General features: G+C 34.5%; 1 protein-coding gene across 3 annotated transcripts in view; it reads right to left on the bottom strand.

The window, feature by feature from the left end:
* The window catches only part of GRIA4 (glutamate ionotropic receptor AMPA type subunit 4), a 467,849-nt gene that overhangs the window by 132,646 nt on the left and 322,952 nt on the right, over positions 1–12,251 (bottom strand). For all 3 annotated transcript variants that reach the window (XM_027849547.1, XM_027849546.1, XM_027849549.1), the window contains exon 4: positions 7,400–7,584. In XM_027849547.1, coding sequence (XP_027705348.1) covers positions 7,400–7,584 — 185 coding nt within the window. The remainder of the gene's footprint in view (positions 1–7,399; positions 7,585–12,251) is intronic.

Here is a 12,251-nt window from a genome sequence, read left to right as displayed (position 1 = left end):
AATTTTGTGTGATTCTAGGTCAATAATAACCTTGATGTTTCTAAATCCTTCTTTGAATCTTTGAGATAGTGCATATAAAGCGTTCTCCAAACCTTAAAGTGCTATGTCAATATGAGCTACTATTATTTTGTATTTCCTCTCCTTTCTTCCTCACTTCTGATCTCTTGAAAAGTTCCCATTAACTGTACCTTAATAATATCACTTGCATTTATCCTGTCCTTTACCTTCTTTCTATGTTCCAGTAGCATGGTATAGTGGTTGAGAGAGAGCCTTGGAGCTAGGGGGTCCTGGGTTCAAGTTCTGCCTCTGAAATGGACTATGTGACTCTGGGCTAGTCATTTAACCTCTTAATGAGAACCTGCTCTAGGCAACTGTCTAAGATTATGACAAGAAGTTCTGACCTGCATTTATTGGGGAGAGGGGATTTCCTTACCTGAGAAATCATAGATCCAGTATCGATCATTATAATTGCTATTTGTTTGGATTATTGAAATAATCTACTAACTGATCTTCCATCATTTATACCGCTGTTCCTCATGTACAATTGTAAATATAGTTTTCTGCTGAAAACCTTTACTTTACCTAGTTAATGAAAAATAAGTTACTCTAATATCTAGAGCCCTCCAAAATCTAGCTCAAACCAACCTTTCCAGTGTGATTTTATATCACTTCCCTTTCTTAACTCCATAGTCTAGCCAAGTCAAATGATTAATATTCTTGTTTTTATATTGCCCTCTGATGGCTCAATTTATTTGTACATACTATATCCCATGTCTATAATATTTCCTCTGATCTCTGCATGTTGATGTTTCTCACTTACATCAAGGCGCAGCTCAGATGCCACCTCCTCTTTTGTGTACCAAAAGAAATATAAGTGAACTTCTTGCCAAGCTGGAAATGAACTCCCCCTCTTCCAATTTCTCATAGTACTTTAATTTCTCCTTTCTACTTACCACATTATGAACCTATAGTTATGTTCATTCATGTGTTATTCCTCCTTTTCATTAGATGGTATGCTTCTTATGTGAAGGCATTAGTTTTTTTATTTTACTTTTATATCTCTAAAACAGGAGATATACTTAATACATATTTGATAAATGGGAGAGTTGGACTGTCTTTTTTTCTCTCTTAGGCATAACTTTATGAATTGTCCTTTCCACACACTTTCCACACACTGCTAACAGTGAAACTCACCTAAATGACACACTAAAATCTGACTTATTAAATCACATACTAAATCTGACTTAATTTAACAAAAAATATATAGCTACCTGTGTTTCTTTTCCTATTAGTCTTAGAATATTTGTTTTGGAAGAGACCTTATAGATTATTGAGTCCAACCCATTATGTTACAGATGAGGCCCACAATGGTCAAATGATTGGCCTAAGGTCACATTGTTAGATAAGATAGAGGCAGGATCAGAACCTGTTTTATGACTAGGTTAGTATTCTTTCTACTATACTTTGCTTTTACCTGAGAGCAATTGATAGACAGATATTCATTACTGAAACATTGGATCTCCTTGTTCAAAAGGCTTCTGTAGAGTGAAAATAAATTTCATAACAGTTGGGGTTAAACTTGGACATAAAATGAGGTGGTAGTACTTTACTGATGTGATTTCTGGTGGGGGAGTTGATTATTGCATATTTGAGATATAACCAAATATCTCTCTAACCTGATCTGGTTCTTAAAATTCTTTTAACCTAGGTCACAGTATTTTATTCTACACTTAAGCTATCTGCTTTGAATTGCAAATTTCTATGAAAATAATACATTATTAACTTACGTCATGGTAAAGAACAAATTATTGATGTCAGATTTCTTCCTGGCAAAGAAGACAGAGGAAAACATCTGAGCATAGGCAGCTTAGATGGAAGTTATGCCAAGAATGGGGTAAAAAATCCACCTTTTTGCCAGGAACCTGGCATGACCTACCAGGAACCTACCATGACAACAATTTTGATATATGACAAAGTTATCAATTAGAATTTGTTATGAAATAAGGAAAAAAGGTTGAACTAAAAGTTCTGTATGGGCTTTTCTAATTCAAAATTTCTATGATTCTGAGATTAACTAAACAGGATGATTAGCCTCTTTGGGAATTATAATGAACATTATTGTGTGTGTAAGGGAAAGACCAGGAAGGAAATTATTTCTGAAAATCACATACCAATGAGGAGAGAAAAGAGTAATTAAATAAAATGGCATGATCTTACATTTAGAGGTTGAAAGCAGTTTAGAGATTGGTCCTCTGGTCCAACTTCTTCATAGCAGAGTAAGAATTTGAGTCCACATTTGATGATTCCAAATTCATTATTCTTACTTTTAGATTAAGTTAAGTGATTAAAAAAAAAGCACTAGAAAATATGCCTCTAGCTTTTAGCACTTGCTGACTTGCTTAATTTGGTTTGTGTGCAATTCACATAAGTATCTTCATTGGTTACAATACTGTAAGTGACCCCGTAAAGAGTGTACAACTTTATTTCCTTCTTTTTTAATCCTTTTATTTCATGTAGTTTTAGTTGTAAAGAGCGAGCCAATTCAAAATTCAAAAAAACAAATTATGGACTATGATGTCTTTGTATAATTTTATTTTTCTCATCTGGACATATAAAAAGTATGAGTTTTTATTTAAAGTTAAGCAAGGATTAATTTTGAATTTGTTAATCTCTTCTCAGAATTAACTAGGTAGATTTTTCTTAGCCTTTTGAAATAAACTTACCTTTTGCGATATGTCTTAAAATAATAATTTAAAACATTTTCTAACAACTACTCTTAGAAGCAGCAAGTGGAACAGGCTCAACTGAATCTAACTTAATTTTAATCTTCTACTAAGTCATAAAAGATACCTGCACTGTGTCATTCATTTCTCTTCTTCCTTGGCATAACTAAATAGCATCAGACTCTGATACTTTTTCTATTTCCTCTATAAGAAAAAAAAATCACAGGAAAACCTGCAGCTGTGGTAACAGTTGCTTGGGAACCATTTAACATCACTTTCTAACCTCCTTCCATTTTTGCTGTATTAGTTTGATGTAGATGCATGAATGTATGTATGGTGTTTCAGTTTTTTCAAGGAAAAAATGTGTCATATGGAAATTGTGATCTAAATCCATTTTTTCTAAATAAAAGGATTAAAGCAGTAAATCGCACATATTGACTAAGAAATGTACAAGCTTATATTTTAGTTCCTTTTCCTCATTTTCCTACTAATCCTGACTGAACAAAGCTAAATGTGCAAATACACCTTTGTAATGAAGCAGTGGCAGCAGCTGCAAACATTTCTGCCAGTACTGCAGTGTAGTAGGGGAGGGGTAAGAAGTGAACAATTGCAGGCTACCTTTAATGCCTCTAGTTATTGCATATACACTGTTACCATGGAATTTGTGCTTTTTTTTTTCTGAAATAAAGTTGATTCTATTAGCACTATGTTAGTGTATGTAAGTCACTTAACAGTTTTCTGCTTTGGTTTCCTCATCTGTAAATTAGGGATAACAGTCTCTGAAGGTCATTTTGAAGATCAAATATTACAATGTATGTAAAATCCTTTTCAGATGGAAAACCACAGACCTGGAGTCACAGGTTCTTAGTTTGAATTTTAGGTCTGCAAGTATGACCTGGGCAAGATTCTTAACTTCTCATGGCCCCAGGGGTAAAATGAAGAATGCCTATTAAGGTCTCTGCCAGCTCTAGATTTATGATTCTATAGAAATATCAATGACTTTTGGTATTCCACTCCATTCCATAATCATCTTCAGTCTATAAAACTGCAGCACCATGGTGTGATGGATACAGGACCATCCCTGGCATCCAGAAGACATGGGTTTGAGTTCTGCCTCAGACACATAACTACTGTTTCAACATGGGTATAGCACTCTGCCTCAGGCAACTCTCTATTACTACATTAAATTGCCAATCTGCATCAATAGAGGAAGTTTCTACATTGGGAGTTCTACATAGTGATGAAATCTTAGGAACAGACTTACACAAATTATACAAACAAATTATAAAAAAAATCTGCCTTTGTTTGGGAATGAGTTTTCTGAGCAAGAGAATTTTCTTATAAGAAGTATCAGCTCCATGGTTAGTTCTGCAATTCAATTAAGTTAAATCTCTTTCAGTAAGTGTCTAGTAAGGCAGTGAGGTGGCACATTGAATAGGGCACCAGGCTTGGAGTCAAGAAGACTCAGCATCCTGAGTTCAAATGTGGTCCCCGACTCTAGCTGCGTGATCCTAGACAAGTCACTTAATTCTATTTGCCTAAGTTTCCTCATCAGTAAAATGAGCTAGAGAAGGAAAAGGCGAACCATTCCAATATTTTTGCCAAGAAAACCCCTAATGGGGTCATGAAGAATTAGACATGACTGAAAATACTGAACAACAAATTTACCTGAAATTCTACTTTTTTTTTAAACTATGGTTCTCAATGGAAGAGTAAAGACATATGGCACAATATTTGTGCCTTATTACAGATTTTGAAGCTTCCCAATGAATATTCATTATATGGAAATGGACAAGAACTTATTTGTGCATGGCATAAACATAATTTGGAAAAATGGACACCAGATGAGGAATATCTCTGAGCTTAGTTGTTCATTAACATATTTTGAGAGAAAATTGTGTGAGCTGTTTCTATTATGTTTTTGCAAATTGGTACAAATTAAAATGTCAGCTAAGTAATTATTGACAGTATATAGCAATAATGTGAAAGTGTCCTCATCTGACCAGAAGTCTGCTAATACATCACCTCACCCTGTCTATACCAAAGAAGCAAGCTTTGTCTACAGGTTGATTTTTTGCCATGGCAAACTTAGGACTTGTTATGTAGCTTTTAAAAAAAAATTGGTTAAGGATTTTACTACCTTGGTTATTATTTATCCTCTAAACTAGATTATTCTTTAATTAAGAAAGAAGAATAAGGGACACAGAGAATCATATGATGTGGTTAAGGTAACAGAACAATGTAAGTCAAAGGGTAGAATTATGAGTAGCTCATCTATTTTCAGTTTATTTGAATAAATCAAAAATAAAACCAGAAATTTTTTCAGATAATTTAGTTCAGTGGGAAATGCAATAGTGATTTATTTTATTTGTGGGAAGTGTTTGTGGTATAGGGAAGTGGACTTGTCATCAGTGTAAGAATAGGCAAAGAAAACCCTGTTGTGTAGACTTTGAGGGCAAAATATACATTATGAGCCAGTGAAAAGACATTATGTTCTCATAGAAACAATGGCTCTTGAAACCATTTAGGAGATCTTTGCTTGAGAGGCATCCTAGGAGATAAAAGTCTATTATCACTATAATTATTATTATGTAGATATCAGTAAAAAGGGAAAAAAGAACTCATCAGAAAATATACAAATTCTATTCTAAGTTGAATTGCTGGGATCCTTTTTTTTTTTGGTAAGGACATGAAAAAAAATTATATTTCCAGTCACTTTTATAAGAAGTTTATTTAAGAGTTATTCAGAGAGCTTATCCAGAGCACCCAAATATCCTGGTTTCCTCCTTAGAAGCTAGCTGAGCCTTTGAAATGGGTCAGTGTGTTTCAGAAACTAAATCAACTACTCCTGAGTGAGTCTTTTAAGTAGGTATTAATCAGAGGCACCTTCTGGACCTTACTCTGTTCTCATAATAGAATCTTGGGAATCCAGCCATTTTGGGGGATCAGATGCCCAACAGGATTTAATAGGAGTTACATACAAGGCTTTAGCTACTCAAACTCACAGTACAGTTGTGTTAGGAGGGGAGTAGTTATATATTCTTTCAATAGCTGACACACTAATCATCTTTGAGAATTTTTCAGGATGAGAAATTTGCATTATTTATTTGCTCATATTTAGTACTTGCCAATATGCACACATGCTTTCCTGAAATGATTGTTATCATGTGAACATCCCATTGTCTCCTTTTATAAAGTCATGTCTAGATAGACAGTGATTACAAAAGAACAGCTTATTTTTTCCCCTCCTTTCTATTTCTACAGGTTCCATATCACTCAAAGAGAGAAGAATCACAAAGCTAAAAATGACCTTGGAGGTCATATAATACAATGTCCCCCTCAGATATCTTTGAAGGCTCCCCTTTCCAAAAAGAAAAGAAGAAAGAATGGGAGAATGAAAGAGGAAAAAAAGGGTGATTTTTTGCAATCTAAAGCTAAAATTAACCTTATATATGTGCCACCCTAAAACTTTTCTGCATATCTGCTTATATAACAAATTAAACTGTGTAATTATGTACATGTGAAATTTAAATAGTAAACAAAAAAGTCTTGTTAATACGTAGTCTAACCTTACAACTATCTTGAGTAAATATAAGCAAGCATTTTTTAGACCACTAGATGGCACGCATTCACTATAATCTTGATACAATAGTACTAGCTATCTCCTAAAATAGAGACTTTCAAAATATTATCGTACTATCCAGGCTTAAGCAAAAGGCAAGTATGTATTGTTTGATGATATTTTCCTATAGCCTAACACAATAACTTAGCACTGTTTTATTTTTCCTGCCTACTTCAAATAAAATGTAGAAATATTTTTGAGTGCTTTATGAAGAAATTCTTCTTAGGTACAGACTTATATCTATTCTTCAATTTCTCTTTGCCCAGGTCAGCTAGGAGAAATACGCCACACACAACACTAGTTTGTCTGTTTTTAAGATTTACTTTCCTTATCATTTCACATATGCTGTTCTCCAAAGATCAAAAATGTTTTCTTTTATGAGAGACTCACAGACTTTTATAGGATTTAGAAGATAAGGATAAAATAATTTAGTGATTCTCAAAAGTCATCCTCAAGGGGCCTTCAGATGTCTATAGCTTAAATTCTATTAGTTCCCTTAAATTTCAAACCACTTTTGAAATTTTAGGACATAAAAAATAATCAGTTGAGAGGGACAAAGCATCTGAAGCTCAATCAATAGACAAACATTTCTTAAGCATCTACTATGTACCGCGAACTATGCTAGGCATCAGGAATTCAAAGACTAAAATTAAATAGTTCCTACCCTCAAGGACCTTACATCTATTAAGGGAAATGACATTTGTGTGTACACACACTGATATAGACACAAATACATCCACATAAAATAAATACTAGGTAATTCTGGTGAAGGCATGTGAAGGCACTAGGACACATGGAAGGATCAGGAATGGTCTCTTGTGGGAAGTAGCATTTGAGCTTAATTTTGAAGAAAGACAGATATTCTAAGAAATGCAGAAGAGAAGAAAGAGGCATAAGTCAGTCCTAAACATCAAATTACAAATTCAAGTTGGCGGAAGGTTCTCCCAACCCAAAAATTTGAAAGAAGGTCTCCTAACTCTAAAGTTGGGAGATTATCCCCAAAATCAAATGAAATACTTCTAGGCTCGAGTTCCAGGTGACAAATATGACTTACCTGTTCTAATATGTTTTGAAGTCTCTCTATTTCACAGTCTATTACAAATTTCTTTTCTTGTCTTCGATCCAGATCTTCTAGAAGCCTCCTGTAGCTGGCATCATTAAAGTTTTCCACACATATGGCACTGACATGCCAACCATTTTGTCCTGCTTTTTCCATAATAGCTTGAAGTATGGAGTATCCTAGAAGAGAAGAAGAGAAGTAGTAAAAGTGTGTTTTTTCATTTCTTTAGCAAATGATAGATAATTGCAAGGAATCTGCATCAACATGTTCAAGTCCCATCTCTCACCTATAGTTTATGCGTGGGAAAGTCAAAAGCCTGGATAGTTATTTTTTTAATTGATTGTCCTTCTCCTTCTTACTTTGGGCAACCATAGGAATTAGATGTTAATTGGCTGAAGCTATAAACTTGTAAACCAAATATACCCTAATTTGCTCATAGAGTGCTACCCCCAGTAGAATGTAAGCTTCTTCTGGGAGAGAAATACTTATTTTACTCTTTATATCTTCAGTACCTTGCAGTATCTTGTATGTCATAGATGATTAATAAATGCTTTTTAAATTGATCTGAAAGATCTTTATAGAAGGGAACAGTATATGTTTCAGATTAGACAAAATGATGTGGAATAGAAGTTCAAGCCAATTTAATAAACATTGACCAAGTACCTACTATTCAGGAAAAAATGAATATGTGAATCTGCTAGGTGCTGGGAATGCAAAGATGGAAAATGATACTGCTTCTGAGGTCATTAAGAGTACTCCTGACATATTTATGGTCTTTGTACATTATAACAACATATCTAGGTAGTACAATGGCTAGAGTGCTGGGCTTGGAGTCAGGAAGACTCATTTTCCTGAGTTCAAATGTGGCCTCAGACACTTACTAAGTGTGTGACCCTGGGCAAGTCACTTAACCCTGTTTGCTTCAGTTTCCTCATCTGTAAAAAGAGACAGAGAAGAAAATGGCAAACCACTCCACTATCTCTGCCAAGAAAACCTCAAATGGGGTCACGGAGAGTCAGACATGACTGAAAATGCCTCAACAACAGCAACATTTAAAACAGGTGACCAGAAAGGCTTCTGAAAACAATAATGACAATGTTTTTGTGCTGCATTCACAAAAAGTAGTTGATCCAAATATACAATATTGTCACAACTACAACGTCATTATTCTTTCCATATCTAATTATAGCCTATAAAAGAAGGATTTTTTATAGAAAAACCATTGAACTATTTTCTTACTTTCCATAGTTCTCTTATTTCTCTCTGTCTCTCTGTCTGTCTCTCTGTGTCTCTCTCTGTGTCTGTTTGTTTGTCTGTCTGTCTGTCTCTCTCTCTCTCTCACACACACACACACACACACATTACATATTATCTGGTCCCTAATCAAGATCAGCAATATTTAAGGTGCTCATCCATGAGGATTCTCCTCCCTAGACCAAATGGGTTCTTTCTGCAAATACTAGGACTGAGAGCTCTCCCATTCCATATTTCTCAAATATTTTATCTGAATAAAGAAAGATGGGCCATTAATTCTGTCACCCACATTAATGAAGAAAGGGCAGGGAAGTGGTTTCAGAGTGTCTGTTTTTATGACTCTTACTGTTCTTTCTCAGCATTGCATCTTGGCTTTGTCTCTGAGTACAAAGAAGCAAAGGGATGAAGACTCTAAGATTCTAGAATACCATTGGGAAAATGACTGGATTTAAACACTAAATGTTTTGTTTTCCTTTTCATGTCCCTTCCCCCATAGTCTCTTAAACTGTGGGTTGCAAACCTGGGGTTGAAGAAGCTCTGAAGGGATCACGAGTGGAAAAAGTTTAAGAAGCCCTGGAATATGCCCTGGTGCTTCTTAAGAAATTAGCTGGCCTCCCATCCAAAGCCCCACTATAACTGGCTACCTTTAGTCTTCGAAATGGTTTCCTTTAAACCAGGGACAGGGTTAAGATCACAACCAGCCAGAGTTTAAAATGAAACTTGCCAAAGACAGGGTGCTAATCATTTTTCTGTTTGTAGAATATCTTGAATGATTATGTCTGCTATAACCAAAGTATTTTACACATCACTGATAATAAATATTAAGAGATGGAGATACCGTTGAAATCATATTTATAATAAAATCACTTGACAACTAAAACATCGCAGCAGTTACGTTTTTTTTTCTATGCCATTTTCTGTCTCGCCTCATTTTCCTTTCTTGCCCCACACCAAAGACGGAAAGAGTACTGGTTAATTACCACATAATTATTCTGAAGTTCTTATTGCTCCATTTAGTCTTTTCTTTTTTACATTTGCATATAATTTTCTTTTCAAATTATGCCTAAATTGTCTTTTAAACACTGTCCCTTTTCCCTTATTTCCTATTCATTGCATATATAACATTATGGTGTGAATTCCATCAAAATATACATGATATAGATTAACATTTTCTTTGACTCAAAATGAACTTTGCTTAAAACACCAATTAATATCTTATTCTTTCTGGTTATTATATATCTCTGTACTGAAATACATATTTTTTCCTACTTTACCTTCCCATCCCCCCCACTTGGCTCGAGCCACATAAATCATGCTAGCAATCACACTTGGAAGCCTTTCTTTTACCTTGAATCAAGCTCAGTTTGTCATATTTCTTGAGCAACTGTTTTTATTTTGGCACTTCTGGATGGACTTTTGTTGTTACTTGGCACCTAGATATATCTATTTTCATGCTAGCATGCCTTTCATAGAAAAGAGAGCTTCATGTCGTGTGATGAAATGCATGGTAGTGGTCTTACAGAAGACCTGATGATAATTGTATTTTCACATAGTGCATCTGTACGTAATAAATTACTTCTTGTGTATTTTAATATTTGTAACTAATCATCAAAAATAGGAACCCCAGATTTCCAATGTTCTTAGTACCAGATGCCAGGACCCGATTCATGTTAAAAAGCTGTGACCCTGAGTATTGGATGTTGAGTTTAGAGTATGGCTATCTGTCTGAAAACAAAATTGGAACTATAAACAGAAATAAATGAAATCCATTCCCAGTCTGTACAAACTGCACTATGCAAACAGTATAGAAGTTTCAGAGCATGAGCATGAAGAATGAGAACCCCTAAATGAAAGAAACTGCTATACTCTCAAATACTTTCACTAATGATACAACATTACTTACATGCATACCTTATTTATTTGGTCAAGGCAGTCTGGAATGCATTGTGAATACTAACAGGAGGCATGATTCAATCTATGATTACATAAGTAATTTTTTTTGCATGAAAGAGAGACGAGAGAGGCTAAAAGGTAGTGGCAAGTCACTTTTACTGTTATAACTTATAATTAATTAACTCTACTCTTTTTCCTCAAAATGCAGAATTTGATTTTTACCATAGGAGAGTTTGTGGGGTGCTTTAAAGTTTCATTCTGTGAAAATAGATTTTGAGGAATTTTTGAAAAGTACTTAATTTGGAATAATGTGAAGGATAGTATCAATGTAGTGGGTATAATAAAATTATTCAACAGATGTAGTAATTAGACCCTCCACTGAAACCTTTCTTGATACTTATTGTGGTCTGGAGGTGACCTTGGATTCTCAAAGGCTATGCCAGCATAATACAAAACTCTGGCAGGTCTTGCCAACCTTGAAAAAGCTCCAAGTTTGGGCGCAGTGACAGACTGTATGTCTGTTGTCCAAGGGCCATTCTAACTAATAAGTATAGAAAGGCTCAGCACCAGAGGGATAGACAGCAGGTGATGATTTTTTTTTTTTTGGCCATAGTCAATCACAAATTCAACTACTAAGGCTAGGATAGAATTGTGATCTTCATGGATGGAGGGAGTACACAGATGAATCAGTACATAGATCTTTGGTATTAAAGTCAACATGGGGATTATGAGGCAATGTGGTATTTTAGATAGAATGTTTGTCTCAAGACTCAGAAAGACTTAGGTTTTAGTTTTGCTTCTGACACATACCTAGGTTTGTGTCCCTGAATCTGTCATTAAAGTCTCGTTGCCTCTAGGTAGTTCTTGAAAATTATAAGTTGCAGAGTTCATATTTGTAGAAATTTATTAATAAAAAGGAGGGTGTGAAATTATAGTTTTAGAACAAAGTGAATTAATCAGTTTTTTAAAGTTATATAAGAAAGCTATCAACTGTCAAAAAAAAGCCTTTCTAAAAATAATGTGACACAGAATCATGGGGACAGAAGTGACCTTGAGAGGTCATCTACTACAAGATTAAAAATATCATTTTTTTTCCAATTACTTGGGGATGCTGATCTTTGTGGTGAACAATTAAAGCAGACTAATACTCTCCTTATTCTTCATAAGCAATAAGGCTGCTATGAGTATTTCTGGGAAGGTTTGTTTTGTATACTCATTTATAAATGTGATATAGCCCATTATTCTACTTACTCCTAATACATGGTTCATTTTAGACAGATAGGCATCTGTTCTATTTTCCACTAGAAAGGAAAGAAGATTTTTCATTTTTTCATTTTCATTTTTTCTTTATAGATAAATAACAATAATACAGTTAAAGCCTATGAGAAAAATGGAAAACTACTGCTGAATTATTCGTTCTATAGGAAGAGGATTAAAAGGTAACCTCTTAATTTTCCTTACCTGGATTAAATAATTCCTATACCTCTAACCTCTATCCTTCTCCAATTCTTTAACTTTGTTGCTCTTTTTGTTAAATCTTTTCCAAGTTTTTCATATTGTGTCCAGCCCTGTGCTAAAAGGCAGTATGTGTAGGTGGGGTGGGGAATGCTATTTCCTTTGTCTGAATTCACCTTTTTCATTTGTGATAATGGCAATTTTGTTTTCCTCCTTCTCTTTGAAAAAAATCAAATTATTAATG

Source organism: Vombatus ursinus, unplaced genomic scaffold (genome assembly GCF_900497805.2).
Source record: "Vombatus ursinus unplaced genomic scaffold, bare-nosed wombat genome assembly UNPS02007612.1, whole genome shotgun sequence".
Taxonomy (NCBI): Eukaryota; Metazoa; Chordata; class Mammalia; order Diprotodontia; family Vombatidae; genus Vombatus; species Vombatus ursinus.
Note: the sequence above shows the minus strand (reverse complement) of the source record. Positions and strands in the feature narration are given on the sequence as shown.